The sequence below is a fragment of the Salmo salar genome, chromosome 15 (assembly GCF_965601325.2).
Source record: "Salmo salar chromosome 15, fSalSal1, whole genome shotgun sequence".
NCBI lineage: Eukaryota > Metazoa > Chordata > Actinopteri > Salmoniformes > Salmonidae > Salmo > Salmo salar.
In genome coordinates, this window is record NC_138305.1 from 111,296,424 (window position 1) to 111,318,484 (window position 22,061).

At 42.9% G+C, this 22,061-nt stretch overlaps 1 protein-coding gene across 1 annotated transcript; it reads left to right on the forward strand.

Moving 5' to 3' along the window:
- The first annotated feature begins 2,345 nt into the window (after positions 1-2,345).
- sypa (synaptophysin a) lies at positions 2,346-21,513 on the forward strand. The gene is made up of 7 exons (XM_082962278.1): positions 2,346-2,486; positions 6,758-6,823; positions 11,824-11,948; positions 14,366-14,564; positions 14,951-15,142; positions 18,933-19,247; positions 21,182-21,513. Exons 1-6 carry the CDS (start codon positions 2,469-2,471, stop codon positions 19,203-19,205), a joined length of 873 nt encoding a protein of 290 aa, XP_082818404.1. The 5' UTR covers positions 2,346-2,468; the 3' UTR covers positions 19,206-19,247; positions 21,182-21,513.
- Positions 21,514-22,061: the final 548 nt, after the last annotated feature.

The window sequence follows — 22,061 nt, forward strand, 5'->3', positions numbered from 1 at the left end:
GGTTTGAGACCCCAGCGGGAATCTAACCCACAACTCTGGTGTTGCCAGTGTCATTCTCCAAGTACAGGACCACTACAATACAGGAGTACAATACAATACTGTAAAACACAATACACTATTACAATACAGGTGGAGGATGTATGACGGCCATCCCCATGAGCGTCCCACCCTCCTTCAGGCCATTGCATGATGCATGCAATGATTTCAATTCAGACCTACGTCAGGCTTGGATTCGCCATGCCATAAGTTTTTTTTCCCCAGTTGCATGAACAATAAAGATATTTACAGCAATTTCGATGATAATCTATGGCCACGTGCCAAAGACAGGCTTGATGCAAACTAGTGCCTGCTAAACATGATGTTTTTCCAATCAAGTTGTAGAAACATCTCAAGGATGATCAATGGAAACAGGATGCGCCTGAGCTCAATTCCGAGTCTCATAGCTAAGGGTCTGAATACTTACAGTACCAGTCATAAGTTTGGACACACCAACACATTCAAGGGTTTTTCTTTATTTTTGACTATTTTCTACATTGTAGAATAATAGTGAAGACATCAAAACTATGAAATAACACATATGGATTCATGTAGTAACCAAAAAAGTGTTAAACAAATCAAAATATATTTTTTAGATTTTAGATTCTTCAAAGTAGCCACTGTCATTGTAGTCCGTCATTGTAAATAATAATTTGTTCTTAACTGACTTGCCTACTTAAATAAAAGAAAATAGTAAAAAATAAATAAAAACCCTGGTGTATCCAAGCTTTTGACTGGTACTGTATGTAAATAAGCTATTTATTTATTTCACCTTTATATAACCAGGTAGGCAAGTTGAGAACAAGTTCTCATTTACAATTGCGACCTGGCCAAGATAAAGCAAAGCAGTTCGACAACATACAAAAACACAGAGTTACACATGGAGTAAAATAAGCTATTTATTTTTTTAAGTTGTAATAAATTTGCAACAAAAAAAAAGTTTTTGCTTTGTCATTGTGCTGTATTGTGTGTAGATTGATGAGGAAAATACATTTTAGAATAAGGATGTAAAATATCAAAATGTGGGAAAAAGTCAAGGGGTCTGTATACTTTCCAAATGCACTGAATGGGCTCCCAATCACAGCCAGATGTGATACAGTCCGGGATCGAACCAGGGTGTCTGTAGTGACACCTCTAGCACTGAGATGCAGTGCCTTAGACCGCTGCTATGCCACTGGGGAGCCCTATTAATGATCAAGTAGAAGATAAAACCGGCAGGCTCTGGACCTCGTAGGGTCAGAGTTGAATACCCCTGATGTAGCGATACCATGGCTGTAGCTTGGTGTCCCAGATCTGTTCGTGCTGTGGTGACAACTCCTACCAAGCTAGCAGGGTTGGTCTAACCCTCACAACAACAAAAAATGTCCATGTAAATAGACAATAAAGTTATCGTAAAAAGACCTATTGTATTGTATTAGCTTGTATCTTCATCTGATGTCGCCATAAGAGAATCCTTTTTGGTTTCATGTATAATTATTTTGGGTTCCAGGTAGAACCCTCTGTTGAAAGGGTCATACATGTAACCCAAAAGGGTTCTACCTGGAACCCAAATTGTTATTTAAAGGGTTCTCCTATGGGCACAGACAAATAACAATTTTAGGTTGTAGATAGCACCCTAAGTGTGTATGCTCACTTGCTGGTTTGATAAGTAACATTGCGTGAGACCTTAATATTTGTGTGAGCTTTTCGAGTGAATGCCTATAGTCTAACGCGGTCGTGTGACACACTGAACAGAGACTTGGGTTCAGGCCCTGTTGGTCACATCCCAGTGATGTGAGACGGCCAATGGGTAAATAATAGTAAGATGACGTCTCACTATTGGCACAAACACATAGACAGTTAGTTAAACACCGCGTTGGTTTTACTGCATGGAAAGTCAATGGTACTATTCTACATTTTTGGGAAAATAGTTGGCCTGCTGAGACACCACCCTCACGTTGGACCAGCTGGTGGACCTGTCCATCCGGCTGGACAACCTGCCGGCCACGTTCCATCCCCCAGCACCTCCGGTCCGACGCCCATGGAGCTGGGAGGTGCTGCGCTTAGGGCGACTATTTTGGGGAAATAAATAGCGGCAAAAAATACCAGCATCATAAAGGCAGACTTCCAAAAAAATAAAAAAAATAAAAAATAGATCTATTTCATTATATGGTCTGGCTCTCTTTTACATCTAATATTAAAAACAATACATTTATTTGATCCTATATCTAAGTATTTCTCTACCAGTCGGTGTCTGGTCCTGTTTGACCGTCGTGGCAGTTTGTGTTATGCGCTTCTTCTGTCTGTTTCGTATCACACGCCATCAACTACACCTTCCACAGTGACGCATAGCGCTGTTCCAGTCTCCTTCCCCCTACCGGAGGCTTTTCCGGTTGTGACGGCTCCCTCCCCCTGCTCCGTTATTTCTCTTATCAACGAGCAAGGCGGCCAGGATGGATATTGTGAATCAGGTAGGGCTCTGAACATCTACAAACATAACGGACATTTACTGTTGTTTAAATATCAACTGTAACGTGTACGTACCAACCGGTTATGAGCGTTGCTATGTAGTTATCTGAGATATTAGAATTATCAGGTAAATCCGCGGAAAGCCCACCCCCCCCTCTCATCCTTATGATGCAGACGCCGTTTGTTGACTGAAATACAGCACATCCTTATAATTACTGACGGAGGAGGTGTTTATGCGTTTATGTGTTAAATTAAACACACTATCTTGTGGCTATACCGGGTAAAATGATAAGTATGTAACGTTTATTGTTTAATATTATGTCAGATACAGCCATTGGTGGACTTATGGATGGTGATATAACGGTATCCCCATCATATACATGTACGCACAGATAAATGATGGAACAGAAATATCTTTGTCTATCTGTCGTCCAAATATGTATTTGTTCATATATATTTTTTTCTTCTTCTGCAATCCTGGTATTATATTATCTGTTTATAAAGCGGGCTTGGTAAAGGCTATGTGCAGTTGTCATTTCTGAGATTGCGTTGTAAAATGGCAGTTCACCTTTATTCCCTACATGGCTGTATAGACTACTGATTCTTCTTCTAGAATACCTGGCATGCTCTGATACATCACGTAGGCCTATAGCACGACTATTTCTCTCGATATTCGTTGGGTGAATATAATAAGTCGTTTTTAGTAAAATTACTGTCCAATGCCCTCAAGTGTTAAAACATGAAATGGTGTCTTGTCTTTTTTCCGTCATATTAACACCGTATTTACTTCTAGTTGGATTCTATCATAATTAAAACGAACGAAACAATTAAAATGATACGTTTGAGTGGGTAGTTATTATTGGTAATTGTTCGCATGATAATGCTGGTGGTTTCTGACTGAGCATCACTAGCTATACCACAGCAGTTTAACAGCGTAATGGTGTCATGTCCGATCCAAACCGCACCTTTTTACCAGGCCCATTCTCCTCCGGGTCCACGTTAACGCCAGGCCATGACTTCGCGTATTCACACCTCACTCTCTGTACTCAAATATTTCGATTGTTGGCCCATCTGTGCTCAAATATTTAGGCTACATACCATGTTTTATAGCCGATATGGGAACATTTTTATTAAATATATAAAATCCACAGAAGCAAAAGAAATATCCAATCATCATATTGTCTATTTCATTAAAGGTGCAACGTCATACATACCACAGCCTCCTCACCGAATATACTGTATATCTTATTGTAGTCTAAACACATGATGAGAAGGAATAGGCCTACTATTGAGAATAAACTACAATTAATGTAAAGGCTGTAGACATATGCAGATGATGGTGAAAATAAATAATGCAATATACACTAAACATTAAGAACACCTTCCTAATATTGAGTCGAAAGCGTTTCCACGGTGATGCTGGCCCATGTTGACTCCAATGCTTCCCCACAGTTATGTCAAGTTGGCTGGATGTCCTTTGGGTGGTGGACCATTCTTGATAAACATGGGAAACTGTTGAACGTGGAAAATCCGACAGCGTTGCAGTTCTTGACACACTCAAACCAGTGCGCCTGGCAACTACTACCATACCCCGTTCAAAGGCACTTAAATCTTTAGTCTTGCCCCGTTCACCCTCTGAATGGCACACATACACACAATCCATGTCTCAATTGTCTCAAGGCTTAAAAATTATTCTTTAACCCGTCTCCTCCCGTTCATCTACACTGATTGAAGTGGATTTAACAAGTGACATAAATAAGGGATCATAGCTTTCACCTGGATTCACCTGGTCAGTCTATGTCATGGAGTGTGTTCATAATGTTTTGTAAACTCAGTGTATTGCCTTCATCCCCACTCTCACCTGTTGCTAATAGGCTAATATGTTGTAATGATAATAGACATTTCATTAGTCCCACATCTTTACTGTGGATTAGGAGGATGTGGGTGGGTGGGTGAATCATTCTTTCATCGTAGGAAAACAACGATTGTCTGTGTGTCTGTTGTACGTGGGCTACCATGTAGAGAGACGTCATTTCATATGGCATATAAGATATATAGAGGGATACACCGTTATGCCTCTGAGAAACATCATATGGGTTAATAATCAGTCATTGTGTTCTCTCTATCGGTATACAGACTCTCTGTTGAGGATCATTTATTACTGCTGTTTACTGCCTATAGAGATGATGGTGACCAACAACCAAATATTTTTTATGCGTTTACTGTGTGTCTTCTACGATCGCTTCTTAAAGGGACATTTAAAACATCAGCTTCATAATGATCATCTCCAGCACCACAGATGTGAGATAAGCGTTTCCAATGACGTCATCAGTGTGCATCGTGTGATTTTAACCAATTATGAATAGGCATTGCCTAGTAACTGCCTACTAATTGTCCTCTAATTGGTCGATGATGTCATTGGAAACATGTATCTTCCTCTATCTAGTTTACTACAAAACATAGAAACGCGCCATTTTCACATACAGTTTAAGTAGGAAGTTTACATACACTTAGGTTGGAGTCATTAAAACTCATTTTTCAACCTCTCCACAAATTTCTTGTTAACAAACTATAGTTTTGGCAAGTCGGTTAGGACATCTACTTTGTGCATGACACAAGTAATTTTTCCAACAATTCTTTACAGAGAGATTATTTCACTTATAATTCACTGTATGACAGTTCCTGTGGGTCAGAAGTTTATATACACTAAGTTGACTGTGCCTTAAACAGCTTGGAAAATTCCTGAAAATTATATCATGGCTTTAGAAGCTTCTGATAGGCTAATTGACATAATTTGAGACTATTGGAGGTGTACCTGTGGATGTATTTCAAGGCCTACCTTCAAACTCAGTGCCTCTTTGCTTGACATCATGGGAAAATAAAAATAAATCAGCCAAGACCTCAGAAAAACTAATTCTGGTTCATCCTTGGGAGCAATTTCCAAATGCCTGAAGGTACCACATTCATCTGTACAAACAATAGTATGCAAGTATAAACACCATGGGACCACGCATCCGTCATACCGCTCAGGAAGGAGATGCGTTCTGTCTCCTAGAGATGAACGTACTTTGGTGCAAAAAGTGCAAATCAATCCCAGAACAACAGCAAAGGACCTTGTGAAGATGCTGGAGGAAACAGGTACAAAAGTATCTATATCCACAGTAAAACGAGTCCTATATCGACATAACCTGAAAGGCCACTCAGCAAGGAAGAAGCCACTGCTCCAAAACCGCCATAAAAAAGCCAGACTACGGTTTGCAACTGCACATGGGGACAAAGATTGTACTTTTTGGAGAAATGTCCTCTGGTCTGATGAAACAAAAATAGAACTGTTCGGCCATAATGACCATCGTTATGTTTGGAGGGAAAAGGGGGACGCTTGCAAGCCGATGAACACCATCCCAACCGTGAAGCACGGGGGTGGCAGCATCATGTTGTGGGGGTGCTTTGCTGCAGGAGGGACTGGTGCACTTCACAAAATAGATGGCATCATGAGGAGGAAAATAATGTGGATATATTGAAGCAACATCTCAAGACATCAGTCAGGAAGTTAAAGCTTGGTCGCAAATGGGTCTTCCAAATGGACAATGACCCCAAGCATACTTCCAAAGTTGTGGCGAAATGGAGGACAACACAGTCCATGTGTGGGCAGAACTGAAAAAACGTGTGTGAGCAAGGAGGCCTACAAACCTGACTCAGTTACACCAGCTCTGTCAGGAGGAATGGGCCAAAATTCACCCAACTTATTGTGGGAAGCTTGTGGAAGGCTACCCAAAACATTTGACCCAAGTTAAGCAATTTAAAGGCAATGCTACCAAATACTAATTGAGTGTATGTAAACTTCTGACACACTGGGAATGTGATGAAAGAAATAAAAGCTGAAATAAATCATTCTCTATTATTATTCTGGCATTTCACATTCTTAAAATAAAGTGGTGATCCGAACTGACCTAAAACAGGGAATTTTTACTGGGATTAAATGTCAGGAATTGTGAAAAACTGAGTCTAAATGTATTTGGCTAAGGTGTACGTAAACTTCTGACTTCAACTGTATGTTGATGTTGGGGTGGTGATGATGATGATGAATGTAGTGGCATTTCCCGATTAACAGGTTGCAGTGTTAATGGACATTTGATTAGACCCACTTATATCTATATTAGTTGTTCTCTACTTCTGTTGTCTGTGTGGTGCTTCGTTATTATATTACACCCATCAATGATCAATGGCTGTTTTGTTACGATTTGGAATCATCGTTATTCATTTTCTTCTCCAGTTGGTTGCAGGCGGACAGTTCAGAGTCCTCAAAGTTCCCCTGGGCTTCATCAAAGCTCTAGAATGGGTAAGTCAATGTTCCCCTGGGCTTCATCAAAGCTCTAGAATGGGTAAGTTAATGTTCCCCTGGGCTTCATCAATGCTCTAGAATGGGTAAGTCAATGTTCCCCTGGGCTTCATCAAAGCTCTAGAATGGGTAAGTCAATGTTCCCCTGGGCTTCATCAAAGCTCTAGAATGGGTAAGTCAATGTTCCCCTGGGCTTCATCAAAGCTCTAGAATGGGTAAGTCAATGTTCCCCTGGGCTTCATCAAAGCTCTAGAATGGGTAAGTCAATGTTCCCCTGGGCTTCATCAATGCTCTAGAATGGGTAAGTCAATGTTCCCCTGGGCTTCATCAAAGCTCTAGAATGGGTAAGCCATCTCCCTCTCTCTCTCTCTCTCTGTCTCTCCCCTCCTCTCTCTCACCCCCTCTCTCTCTGTCTCTCTCCTCCCTCTCTCTGTCTCTCTCTCTGTCTCTCTCCCCCCTCTCTCTCTGTCTCTCTCTCTGTCTCTCTCTGTCTTTCTCCACCTCTCTCTCACCCCCTCTCTCTCTGTCTCTCTCTGTCTTTCTCCACCTCTCTCTCTCACCGCCCCTCTCTCTGTCTCTCTCCCCTCCTCTCTCTCACCTCCTCTCTCTCTGTCTCTCTCCTCCTCTCTCTGACCCCCCTCTAACTCTAATCTCCCCCTCTCTCTTGTCCTCCCACTCTCCTTCTCTCTGGCCCGTCAATTACATTTCCATTTCAATTTAAGGGGCTTTATTATCATGGGAAACATACAGTATGTTTACATTGCCAAAGCAAGTGCAATAGATAATAAACAAAAGTGAAATAAACAATAAAAAATTCAGAGTAAACATTACACTCACAAAAGTTCCAAAATAATAGACATTACAAATGTCATATTATGTCTATATACAGTGTTGTGACGATGTGCAAATAGATAGTTTACAAAAGGGAAAATAAATAAACATAAATATAGGTTGTATTTACAATGGTGTTTGTTCTTCACTAGTTGCCCGTCTCTCTCTCTCAACAACACAAGGCCCAAAATTAGTCTCTGACAAGGAACAGGACTACATTTTACATTTTAGTCATTTAGCAGACGCTCTTATCCAGAGCGACTTACACTAGTGAATGCATACATTTCATACATTTTATTTTTATTCTTTTTCTGTACTGGCCCCCTGTGGGAATCGAACCCACAACCCTGGCGTTGCAAACACCATGCTCTAACTCTAGGCCCAGAGTTAGTCTCTGACCAGGAACAACACTAGGTCCAGAGTTAGTCTCTGACTAGGAACAACACTAGGCCCAGAGTTAGTCTCTGACTAGGAACAACACTAGGCCCAGAGTTAGTCTCTGACTAGGAACAACACTAGGCCCAGAGTTAGTCTCTGACTAGGAACAACACTAGGCCCAGAGTTAGTCTCTGACCAGGAACAACACTAGGCCCAGAGTTAGTCTCTAACCAGGAACAACACTAGGCCCAGAGTTAGTCTCTGACTAGGAACAACACTAGGCCCAGAGTTAGTCTCTAACCAGGAACAACACTAGGTCCAGAGTTAGTCTCTGACTAGGAACAACACTAGGCCCAGAGTTAGTCTCTGACCAGGAACAACACTAGGTCCAGAGTTAGTCTCTGACCAGGAACAACACTAGGTCCAGAGTTAGTCTCTGACCAGGGACAACACTAGGTCCAGAGTTAGTCTCTAACTAGGAACAACACTAGGCCCAGAGTTAGTCTCTGACCAGGAACAACACTAGGTCCAGAGTTAGTCTCTGACTAGGAACAACACTAGGTCCAGAGTTAGTCTCTGACTAGGAACAACACTAGGCCCAGAGTTAGTCTCTAACCAGGAACAACACTAGGTCCAGAGTTAGTCTCTGACTAGGAACAACACTAGGCCCAGAGTTAGTCTCTAACCAGGAACAACACTAGGTCCAGAGTTAGTCTCTGACCAGGAACAACACTAGGTCCAGAGTTAGTCTCTGACTAGGAACAACACTAGGTCCAGAGTTAGTCTCTGAGCAGGAACAACACTAGGTCCAGAGTTAGTCTCTGACCAGGAACAACACTAGGTCCAGAGTTAGTCTCTGAAAGAACACTAGGCCCAGAGTTAGTCTCTGACCAGGAACAACACTAGGCCCAGAGTTAGTCTCTGACCAGGGACAACACTAGGCCCAGAGTTAGTCTCTGACCAGGAACAACACTAGGTCCAGAGTTAGTCTCTGACCAGGAACAACACTAGGCCCAGAGTTACTCTCTGACCAGGAACAACACTAGGTCCAGAGTTAGTCTCTGAGCAGGGACAACACTAGGCCCAGAGTTAGTCTCTGACTAGGAACAACACTAGGCCCAGAGTTAGTCTCTGACCAGGAACAACACTAGGTCCAGAGTTAGTCTCTGACCAGGAACAACACTAGGTCCAGAGTTAGTCTCTGATTAGGGACAACACTAGGCCCAGAGTTAGTCTCTGACTAGGAACAACACTAGGTCCAGAGTTAGTCTCTGACCAGGAACAACACTAGGTCCAGAGTTAGTCTCTGACCAGGAACAACACTAGGTCCAGAGTTAGTCTCTAACCAGGGACAACACTAGGCCCAGAGTTAGTCTCTGACCAGGAACAACACTAGGTCCAGAGTTAGTCTCTGAAAGAACACTAGGTCCAGAGTTAGTCTCTGACTAGGAACAACACTAGGTCCAGAGTTAGTCTCTGACCAGGAACAACACTAGGTCCAGAGTTAGTCTCTGAAAGAACACTAGGTCCAGAGTTAGTCTCTGACTAGGAACAACACTAGGTCCAGAGTTAGTCTCTGAAAGAACACTAGGCCCAGAATTAGTCTCTGACCAGGAACAACACTAGGCCCAGAGTTAGTCTCTGACCAGGGACAACACTAAGTCCAGAGTTAGTCTCTGAGCAGGGACAACACTAGGCCCAGAGTTAGTCTCTGACTAGGAACAACACTAGGCCCAGAGTTAGTCTCTGACCAGGAACAACACTAGGCCCAGAGTTAGTCTCTAACCAGGGACAACACTAGGCCCAGAGTTAGTCTCTAACCAGGAACAACACTAGGCCCAGAGTTAGTCTCTGACCAGGAACAACACTAGGTCCAGAGTTAGTCTCTAACCAGGAACAACACTAGGTCCAGAGTTAGTCTCTGACCAGGAACAACACTAGGTCCAGAGTTAGTCTCTAACCAGGAACAACACTAGGTCCAGAGTTAGTCTCTAACCAGGAACAACACTAGGTCCAGAGTTAGTCTCTAACCAGGAACAACACTAGGTCCAGAGTTAGTCTCTGACCAGGAACAACACTAGGTCCAGAGTTAGTCTCTGACCAGGAACAACACTAGGTCCAGAGTTAGTCTCTGACCAGGAACAACACTAGGTCCAGAGTTAGTCTCTAACCAGGAACAACACTAGGTCCAGAGTTAGTGTCTAACCAGGAACAACACTAGGTCCAGAGTTAGTCTCTAACCAGGAACAACACTAGGTCCAGAGTTAGTCTCTGACCAGGAACAACACTAGGTCCAGAGTTAGTCTCTGACCAGGAACAACACTAGGTCCAGAGTTAGTCTCTGACCAGGAACAACACTAGGTCCATAATCTGAGACTTTTTGAAAATCAGTAATGAAACAACTATTGAAAAGCAGCACCATTTCACTTCTGTTTGTGCTATGGGATCTCTCCTCCTATAAGGCGACGTCAGTACATCTTATATGAGATTCATATCAGTCTCCCGATTTGCGCAGCGGTCTAAGGCACTGCATCTCAGTGCATATAGGTGCCACTACAGACCCTGGTTCGATTCCAGGCTGTATCACAATTGGCCGTGATTGGGAGTCCGATAGGGCGGCGCACAATTGGCCCAGCGTCGTCCGGATTTGGGTTAGGCCGTCATTGTAAATAAGAATTGGTTCATAGCTGACTTGCCTAGTTAAATAAAGGTTAAATCAATGATCTGAGATGTCAAGAAGCTGAACACATCCTGGAAATACTAAAGCAGTGGATACAGAGAGTATCAGTAACCATGACAACTACACGATGATGAGACTAATAGCGCCATCCGGTGGCCGTCGGCAGTCACGACACCCTGGACCAGTCGCCATGACATCACAGTGTCTGCTTCTGAAATGGCTCCATGTTCCCTTTGTTTGTACACTACTTTTTTCATATTTTTTTTTTAACCAGAGCCTATGTCCTTCAGTAGGATAGCAGGTGAGAATATCTGAACATTGTCACTTGGAGTCGTGAGTGAGCTCCCACGCACACACACACACACACACACACACAATACACACACACACACAATACACACACACACACACACACACACACACACACACACACACACACACACACACACACACACACACACACACACACACACACACACAATACACACACACACACACAATACACACACACACACACACACACACACACACACACACACACACACACAATACACACACACACACACACACACACACACACAATACACACACACACACACAATACACACACACACACACACACGCACACACCAGTAGGAGGATGCGACAGATGGCAGTGAAATGTAAAAGCAGCTAGATTCAATCCGATCTGGCCTGCCCTACTACATCACATGCTACACTAACCTCATCTCTTAGTGGGGGGGGGGGGGAATCTACTGGGTTTAATACATCTACTGGGGGTTGGGAAATGATGGTGGTCACTTGGCTATAAGCCTCGGGTGTTCTCTCAAATGGGACACTATTTCCTTTTATAGTGCACTACTTTATACCAGAGCCCTGGTTCAAAGTAGTGCACTATGTAGGGAAAAAGGGATCAGTATTTTACTACATTTTTTTTTATATATTTTTTTTATTAATATGTGTTTCTCTTATTACCATAAACTGTGTATTACTTTATGTTATTGACCCTTTAATCACGCAACTGAAAATTCACAGGCTAGTGAAATATGAGACAATTATAGACGATCATTTTAACTCTGTTTTTAATCCCTCTACTGTCTGCCCCCTGTAGATCTTTGCCATCTTTGCATTCTCTACATGTGGGAGTTACTCCGGGATGTTTAAGATGAGTGTGGAGTGTAAAAACAGGACCGAGAGCGACCTGAGTATAGAAGTGGAATTCGAGTATCCTTTCAGGTCAGTCAAGTTCTCTGGGGTTTTTAGGTTGACTAGCATTAAATGTGTCTTATGTTTACATCCCAAAAAATGGCACCCTATTCTCCATAGGGATCTGTTCAAAAATAGTGCACTATGCAGGGAATAGGGTGCCATTTGAGACAAATGATGTGTTTTGCTGCTAAATGTGACAGACTGGTTGTCTGCTTACCGTCAAGACTGTGTTAGCCCACTGATCTAAAGCATAGGCATTAAGTCAGGGAGTTAACGCAAGTCTTCAGATCTCAGTGAGTGTTGTTCACCAAACTACCTTCACTGTACTATGTCAGAATGTCATGATACAGAATGTCATGATACAGAATGGCATGATACAGAATGTCAGAATGTCATGATACAGAATGTCATGATTCAGAATGTCAGAATGTCAGAATGTCATGATACAGAATGTCATGATACAGAATGACATGATACAGAATGTCAGAATGTCATGATACAGAATGTCATGATACAGAATGACATGATACAGAATGTCAGAATGTCATGATACAGAATGTCATGATTCAGAATGTCAGAATGTCAGAATGTCATGATACAGAATGGCAGAATGGCATGATACAGAATGTCAGAATGTCATGATACAGAATGTCATGATTCAGAATGTCAGAATGTCAGAATGTCATGATACAGAATGGCAGAATGGCATGATACAGAATGGCAGAATGTCATGATACAGAATGTCAGAATGTCATGATACAGAATGGTAGAATGGCATGATACAGAATGGCAGAATGTCATGATACAGAATGTCAGAATGTCATGATACAGAATGTCAGAATGTCAGAATGTCATGATACAGAATGTCAGAATGTCATGATACAAAATGTCAGAATGTCATGATACAGAATGTCATGATACAGAATGTCAGAATGTCATGATACAGAATGTCATGATACAGAATGTCAGAATGGCATGATACAGAATGTCAGAATGTCATGATACAGAATGTCAGAATGTCATGATACAGAATGTCAGAATGTCATGATACAGAATGTCAGAATGTCATGATACAGAAATCAAATCAAATTTTATTGGTCACATACACATGGTTAGCAGATGTTAATGAGAGTGTAGCGAAATGCTTGTGCTTCTAGTTCCGACCGTGCAGTAATATCTAACAAGTAGTCTAACAATTTCACAACAACTACCTAATACACACAAGTTTAAAGGAATGAATAAGAATATGTACATATAAATATATGGATGAGCGATGGCCGAACGGCATAGGCAAGATGCAGTAGATGGTATAGAGTGCAGTATATACATATGATATGAGTAATGTAGGGTATGTAAACATTATATAAAGTGGCATTGTTTAAAGTGACTAGTGATACATTTATTACATCCAAATGTTAATTATTAAAGTGGCTAAAGATTTGAGTTAGTATGTTGGCAGCAGCCACTCAATGTTAGTGATGGCTGATTAACAGTCTGATGGCCTTGAGATAGAAGCAGTTTTTCAGTCTCTCGGTCCCAGCTTTGATGCACCTGTACTGACCTCGCCTTCTGGATGATAGCGGGGTGAACAGGCAGTGGTCCGGGTGGTTGTTGTCCTTGATGATCTTTTTGGCCTTCCTGTGACATCGGGTCCTGGAGGGGTCCTGGAAGGCAGGTAGTTTGCCCCCGGTGATGCGTTGTGCAGACCTCACTACCCTCTGGAGAGCCTTGCGGTTGTGGGCGGAGCAGTTGCCGTACCAGGCGGTGATACAGCCCGACAGGATGCTCTCAATTGTGCATCTGTAAAAGTGTGAGTGTTTTTGGTGACAAGCCAAATTTCTTCAGCCTCCTGAGGTTGAAGAGGCGCGGTTGCGCCTTCTTCACCACGCTGTCTGTGTGGATGGACCATTTCAGAATGTCAGAATGTCATGATACAGAATGTCCGAATGTCATGATACAGAATGTCAGAATGTCATGATACAGAATGTCAGAATGTCATGATACAGAAGCTGTTGATGTGAAAATGGGCTTTGGTGATCTTAGTATGCTGCTGCTCTGCCGTGGAAACCCATTTCATGAAGCTCCCGATGAACAATTCTTGTGCTGACGTTGCTTCCAGAGGCAGTTTGGAACTCGGTAGTGAATGGAGGACAGACGATTTTTACGCGCTACACGCTACCAACTGACTGGTAGGAAAGGTTGCTTCCTATGGGTGCCACGTTGAAAGTCACTGAGCTCTTCAGTAAAGCCATTCTACTGCCAATGTTGGTCTATGGAGATTGCATGGCTGTGCGCTCGATTTTATACATCTGTCAGCAACGGGTGTGGCTGGAATAGCCAAATCCATTAATTTGAAGAGGTGTCCACATACTTTTGGTCGAGTAGTGTATATGTGTTTTTATTGATTGATTGAGAATCTTCTGCTTCTCTGTCTCCATCTTCAGGCTTCACCAGGTATACTTTGACGCCCCGACCTGTAAAGGGGGTCCCCCCGAGCGTCTCTTCCTGGTTGGTAACTACTCTTCCTCGGCAGAATTCTTCGTCACCATCGGTGTGTTTGCCTTCCTCTACTCCATGGCTGCCCTCAGCGTTTACGTCTTCGCCCTGGAGAAGTACCGGGAGAACAACAAAGGACCACTCATCGTGAGTGGGTGTTGGATGTGTGCGTGCGTGCGTGTGTGTGTGTGTGTGTGTGTGTGTGTGTGTGTGTGTGTGTGTGTGTGTGTTGTTGCATTTACAGTTGAAGGGTAAATGAAATATATTTGCACTTTAATCCCTTTTTTTATTTTCTCACATTTATGTTCACCACTGTAGCAGTCGATTTTGAACAATTTGACCTCACCCCGTCTTCCTGTGTGTATTTACCGTAGAGATCCTATACTTCACTAGCGTCTGATGTCATAGACCCGCGTATAGCTTTAGAACGTGCCGATAATGGCGGCCATCTTGATCAGGTGTTCTATATGTCCATTGTATGAGTTTGACCTCGTTTTCTGTTTCCTGTGTGTGTTTCTACCTTCCGTCGGCAGGACTTTGGCGTGACGTGTGTGTTCACCTTCATGTGGTTGGTCAGCTCCGCTGCGTGGGCCAAAGGCCTGTCGGACGTCAAGGCGTCCACGGACCCTGAGAAGGTGGTGGATCTGATCTCAGCCTGCGATGAGGAAGGGAACCGCTGTCGTGAAGTTCACGACCCCGTCATGTCTGGACTCAACACCTCCGTCGTGAGTGTCTGGTTTTAACGGCTAGGTTTTGCTTCAACTCTATAACAGTTTATTGGAGCAGTGATCTCTGCTGTGTTCGGTTGCAGTACAATAATATTGTCTTGCATTACTTTCATTGTAACAGAGATGTTACATTACTTTCATTGTAACAGAGATGTTACATTACATTCATTGTAACAGAGATGTTACATTACTTTCATTGTAACAGAGATGTTACATTACATTCATTGTAACAGAGATGTTACATTACATTCATTGTAACAGAGATGTTACATTACTTTCATTGTAACAGAGATGTTACATTACTTTCATGGTAACAGAGATGTTACATTACTTTCATTGTAACAGAGATGTTACATTACTTTCATTGTAACAGAGATGTTACATTACTTTCATTGTAACAGAGATGTTACATTACTTTCATTGTAACAGAGATGTTACATTACTTTCATTGTAACAGAGATGTTACATTACATTCATTGTAACAGAGATGTTACATTACTTTCATTGTAACAGAGATGTTACATTACTTTCATGGTAACAGAGATGTTACATTACTTTCATTGTAATAGAGATGTTACATTACTTTCATTGTAACAGAGATGTTACATTACATTCATTGTAACATAGATGTTACATTACATTCATTGTAACATAGATGTTACATTTACATTAATTGTAACAGAGATGTTACATTACATTCATTGTAACATAGATGTTACATTACATTCATTGTAACATAGATGTTACATTACATTCATTGTAACAGAGATGTTACCTTACATTCATTGTAACAGAGATGTTACCTTACATTCATTGTAACAATGCCAACTGTAAAGTTTGGTGTAGGAGGAATAATGTTCTGGGGCTGTCCACATACTTGTGTATATACAGTTCATTCGGAAAGTATTCAGACCTCTTGACTTTTTCCACATTTTGATACATTACAGCCTTATTCTAAAATGGATTAGCTCTGGCATCTTCCCTAATATTTGTAACCAAGGCTTGATCCACCAATCCACAAAAGTGGAGACAAATTTGACCACAACAATTACCGTGAAATATCTGTCAGCAGGAATATCTGAAAAATCCTCTGCAGTGTCATCAACAGCAGACTCCAAAATGTCCTGAAGAAAAGTCTAATTTTCTTCTCTCCAAAACAGACCACGTGTGCACCCTGCTGACCCTTATTGGCAAACAAAAAAAGCAATGTTTTATTATGCTTTGTTGATTTAAACAAATATTTTGAATAAATTTGGCATGAGAGTCTGCTAGACAAATTGATGGAAAGCGGTGTTGGGGAAAAAACATATAACATTATAAAATCCATGTGCACAAACAACAACACAAACAACAAGTGTGCGGTTAAAATTGGCAAAAAGCACACACATTTCTTTCCACAGGGTTGTGGGGTGAGACAGGGATGAAGCTTGAGCCCCACCCACTTCAACATACAGTGCATTCGGAAGGTATTCAGACCCCTTGGCTTTTTCCACATTTTGTTACGTTACAGCCTTATTCTACAATGGATCAAATTGTGTTTTTTTCCCCCTCATCAGTCTACACACAATACCCCATAATGACATCACAATACCCCATAATGACATCACAATACCCCATAATGACATCACAATACCCCATAATGACATCACAATACCCCATAATGACAAAGCAAAAACAGGTTTTAGATTATTATTTGTATTTTTTTATAAAACCCCCTGGGAATATTACATTTACAGTATATTTAGTATTCAAAGCCTTTCCTCAGTACTTTGTTGACGCACCATTGGCAGCGATTACAGCCTTGAGTCAGTCTTCTTGGGTATGACGCTACAAGCTTGGCACACCTGTATTTGGGGACTTTCTCCCATTCTTCTCAAAGGATCCTCTCAAGCTCTGTCAGGTTGGATGGGGAGCGTCGCTGCACAGCTATTTTCAGGTTTCTCCAGAGATGTTTTATCGAGTTCAAGTCCGGGCTCTGGCTGGGCCACTCAAGGACATTCAGAGACTTGTCCCGAAACAACTCCTACGTTGTCTTGGCTGTGTGCTTAGGGTCGTTGTCCTGTTGGAAGGTGAACCTTCGTCCCCAGTCTGAGATCCTGAGCGCTCTGGAGCAGGTTTTCATCAAGGATCTCTCTGTACTTTGCTCCGTTTCCCTCGATCCTGACTAGTCTCCTAGTCCCTGCCACTGAAAAACATCCCCACAGCATGATGCTGCCACCACCATACTTCATCGTAGGGATGGTGCCAGGTTTCCTCCAGATGTGACGCTTGTCTTTCAGGCCAAAGAGTTTAATCTTGGTTTCATCAGACCAGAGAATCTTGTTTCTCATGGTCTGAGAGTCCTTTAGGTGTCTTTTGGCAAACTCCAAGTGGACTGTCATGTGCTTTTTTACTGAGGAGTGGCTTCCGTCTGGTTACTCTACCATAATGGCCTGATTGGTGGAGTGCTGCAGAGATTGTCCTTCTGGAAGGTTCTCCCATCTCCACAGAGGAACTCTGGAGCTCTGTCAGAGTGACCATTGGGTTGTTGGTCACCTCCCTGACCAAGGCCCTTCTCCCCCGATTGCTCAGTTTGGCCGGGTGGCCAGCTCTAGGAAGAGTCTTTGTGTTTCTAAACTTCTTCCATTTAAGAATGATGGAGACCACTGTGTTCTTGGGTACCTTCGATGCTGCAGAAATGTTTTGATACCCTTCCCAAGATCTGTGCCTCGACACAATCCTGTCGCGGAGCTCTATGGACAATTCCTTCGACCTCATGGCTTGGTTCTTGCTCTGAAATGCATTGTCAACTGTGGGACCTTATATAGACAGGTGTGTGCCTTTCCAAATCATATCCAATCAATTGAATTTACAGCAGTGTACTCCAATCACGTTGTAGAAACATCGCAAGGATGATCAATGAAAACAGCATGCATCTAAGCTCAATTTCGAGTCTTATAGCAAAGGTCTGAATACTTATGGAAATAAGGTATTTCTGTTTTTTATTTTTGTTTTAATTTGCAAACATTTCTAAAAACCTGTTTTTACTTTGTCATTTTGAGGTATTTTGTGTAGATTAATGAGGATTTGTTTCTTCTTTTAGAATAAGGCTGTGACGCAACAAAAAGTGGATAAAGTCAAGGGGTCTGAATGCTATCAGAATGCACTCTCTCTCACTTTCTCTCTCTCTCCCTTTCTCTCGCTCTCCCCTCCTCCCTCTCTACTCTCTCTCTCTCACTTTCTCTCTCTCTCCCCTCCTCTCTCTCTCTCTCTCTCTCCCTCTCCCCTCCTCCCTCTCTCTCTCTCTCGCTCTCTCTCTCCCCTTCCCCCTTTCTATCTCTATCTCTCTCTCTCTCCCCTCCTCCCTCTCTCTCTCTCTCTCTCTCTCTCTCTCGCTCTCTCTCTCCCCTTCCCCCTTTCTATCTCTATCTCTCTCTCTCTCCCCCTCCCCCCCTCTCTCTCTCTCGCTCTCCCCTCCTCCCTCTCTCTCTCTCTCTCTCCCCTCTCTCTCTCGCTCGCTCGCTCTCTCTCTCTCTCCCCTTCCCCCTCTCTATCTCTATCTCTCTCCCCCCTCCCCCCCTCTCTCCCCCCCCTCTCTCTCTCGCTCCCTCCCCCCTCTCTCTCTCTCTCGCTCTCTCTCCCCTTCCCCCTCTCTATATCTCTCTCTCTCCCCCTCCGCCTCTGTCTCTCTCACCTTCCCCCTCTCTATCTCTCCCCCTCCCTCTCTGTCTCTCTCCCCCCTCTCTTCCCTCCCAGTATCTACAGTACTTCATAGTAATCTCAGCATTTCTCCCTCTCTTCTTCCCAGTGTTTTGGCTTCATGAACCTGGTGCTGTGGGGAGGAAACCTGTGGTTCGTCTTCAAGGAGACCGGCATCATCGCCCCCTTCATGCGTGCCCCTCCTCCCCAGGAGAAGCAGCCCGCCCCAGACTCGTACGGCCAGCAGGCGGGGTACGAGCAGGACCCCTACGCCGGTTCCCAGGGGGGCTACCAGCCAGAATACAACCAGCAGCAGCAGGGGTACAACCAGGACGGTGGAGAGTACGGACAGGCCCCCACCTCCTTCGCCAATCAGATGTGAGGGGGAGGAGGAAAGAGGAAGTGTGGAGGCAGCTGGCGACTGGTGAGTCACATTATTATATTGCTTTGGTTATTAGACAGTGACAATGCATTATTGATATTATGAAGTTTTGATTTTGAGGTGTTATGAATAATATTTTAATGATTTTATATGATATTATTTACATTCTATTTTTTTTTTTTTAATCTTTAAACTCTGTGTTTTAATTTAAGCTGTATAAATTAAACATACAAAAAGACCCACATTGACTATAGCTCAGCGTTCAACACCATAGTGCCCACAAAGCTCATCAATAAGCTAAGGACCTTGGAACTAAACACCTCTCTCTGCAACTGGATCCTGGACTTCCTGACGAGCCGCCTCCATTTGGTAAGGGTAGGTAACGACACATCTGCCACGCTGATCCTCAACACTGGGGCCCCTCAGGGGTGCGTGCTTAGTCCGCTCCTGTACTCCTTGTTCACCCACGACTGCGTGGCCAAGCACGACTCCAACACCATTATTAAGTTTGCAAATGACACAACAGTGGTAGGCCTGATCACCGACAATGATGAGACAGCCTATAAGGAGGAGGTCAGAGACCTGGCAGTGTGGTGCCAGGACAACAACTTCTCCCTCAATGTGAGCAAGACAAAGGAGATCACCGTTGACTACAGGAAAAGGAGGGCCAAACATGCCCCCATTCACATCGACGGGGCTGAAGTGGAGCGGGTCGAGAGTTTCAAGTTCCTTGGTGTCCACATCACCAACAAACTATCATAGTCCAAACACACCAAGACAGTCGTGAAAAGGGCACAACAAGACCCTTTCTCCCCTCTGGAGACTGAAAAGATTAGCCATGGGTTCCCAGATCCTCAAAAAGTTATACAGCTGCACCATTGAGAGCATCCTGACCGGTTGCATCACCGCCTGGTATGGCAACTGTTCGGCATCTGACCGCAAGGCACTACAGAGGGTAGTGCGAACAGCCCAGTACATCACTGGGGCCAATTATTCCTGACATCCAGGACCTCTATAATAGGCGGTGTCAGGAAGACCCCAAAAAATTCTAAGAGACTCCAGGCGCTCAAGTCATAGACTGTTGTCTCTGCTACCGCATGGCGAGCGGTACCGGAGCACCAAGTCTAGGTTCAAAAGTCTTCTTAACAGCTTCTACCCCCAAGCCATAAGACTGCTGAACAGCTAATCAAATGGCCACCCGGACTATTTACATTGACCCCCCCCCCCCCCACTTTGTTTTTTACACTGCTGCTACTCGCTGTTTATTATCTATGCAAAGTCACTTTATCCCTACCTCCATGTACAAATTACCTCAACCTGTACCCCCGCACATTGACTCGGTACCCCCTGTATATAGCCTCGATATAGTTATTTTATTGTGTTACTTTTTATTAGACTTTTTACTTGAGTTTATTTAGTAAATCTTTTCTTACTTCTATTTCTTGAACTGCATTGTGGGTTAAGAGCATGTACATTTTTACATTTTACATTTTAGTCATTTAGCAGACGCTCTTATCCAGAGCGACTTACAGTAGTGAATGCATACATTTCATACATTTTTTATTTATTTTTTTGTTTATTTTCTCCGTAAGTATTTCACGGTAAGGTCTAAACCTGTTGTATTCGGCGCATGTGACAAATGCAATTTGATTTTGATATCACATGATAATTATACATGATGAACCCAATTAGGATTCTCCGTTTTTTTGTTCACGACCTCCACTTTCTACTCAGCAACTGGATAAAAACAGAAGTAACAGAATTGGGGTTTTGGTGGCGTTGGCGGTGGCGGTGGCGGTGGCGGTGGCGGTGGCGGTGGCGGTGGCGGTGGCGTTGGCGGTGGCGGTGGCGGTTTCGGTGGCGGTGGCGGTGGCGGTGGCGTTGGCGGTGGCGGTGGCGGTGGCGGTGGCGTTGGCGGTGGCGGTGCAGCTACCTTCCACTCATTAATGTTTCCTGTCTTCTCTTTCTCTCCACAGAGAGTCAGCGGAGAGACTAGAGAGTGTGGTGCCTGAAAACTACAGTACCTACAATGCCCCACTCCTTCCTGTGTGTTTGTTTGTGCATATGTCTGTGTGCTGAGTAAATGAGGGAGGGAGGGGGGGTAGAGAGTTACCTAAACACAAAAAAAACGGAAGGGAACAGGGAGAAGGGAGAGGGATTAGATGTTAGTTATTGTAACTGGAAGAAAAAAAAGACAGTACATGAAGAAAAACTTGAACACAGAACCAAAATGTGGAAAAGATTTAAAAAATAAAAATAAAAATTGATTACAATGTTGATAATATTAATATTAAAATCTGAGAGAATGTATTTGTCTGTGCTTTATAGATGTCACTATGAACAAATATATAGACAAATATTTGGTAATGCTATGTATGGAACTATTCAAATGTTTTGTTTTTTGAGTTTAGTAAATAACTAATCGTAACAATAATTCTGCCAAACACTGATTGCTCCTCCACGCAACAGTTTGCACACTTTTTTTTATTTTTTAATTTTAGTACAAATTCTTCTTTGTAATTTGATCAAATTTGATTTGATTAATCTACTTGTTTTTGTTGTGTTTCTACATCGGTGAGATATATTATAGAGAAGACATTGATGGACTAAGACCAGTCTCATTATAGATACACTGGCCATTAAACAAATCAAACATGACCAAAAGAGTTATTAAGGAATCATTGGTTTATTGATATTTTTCTTCTCTCAGTCTAAGCTATCTGAACCTTGTTTTGGTTGAACTTGTAAAGCCCATGCATTACAGTAGGAATACAGTAAAGAACATGCATTACAGTAGGAATACAGTAACGTCCATACATTACAGTAGGAATACAGTAACGTCCATGCATTACAGTA

Excerpts from the sequence above, each read along its gene's own strand:
- sypa (XM_082962278.1), top strand. Across the intron at positions 6,824-11,823 it reads TCATCAAAGCTCTAGAATGG|ATCTTTGCCATCTTTGCATT; the intron begins GTAAGTCAATGT and ends TGCCCCCTGTAG. Across the intron at positions 15,143-18,932 it reads CTGGACTCAACACCTCCGTC|TGTTTTGGCTTCATGAACCT; the intron begins GTGAGTGTCTGG and ends TCTTCTTCCCAG.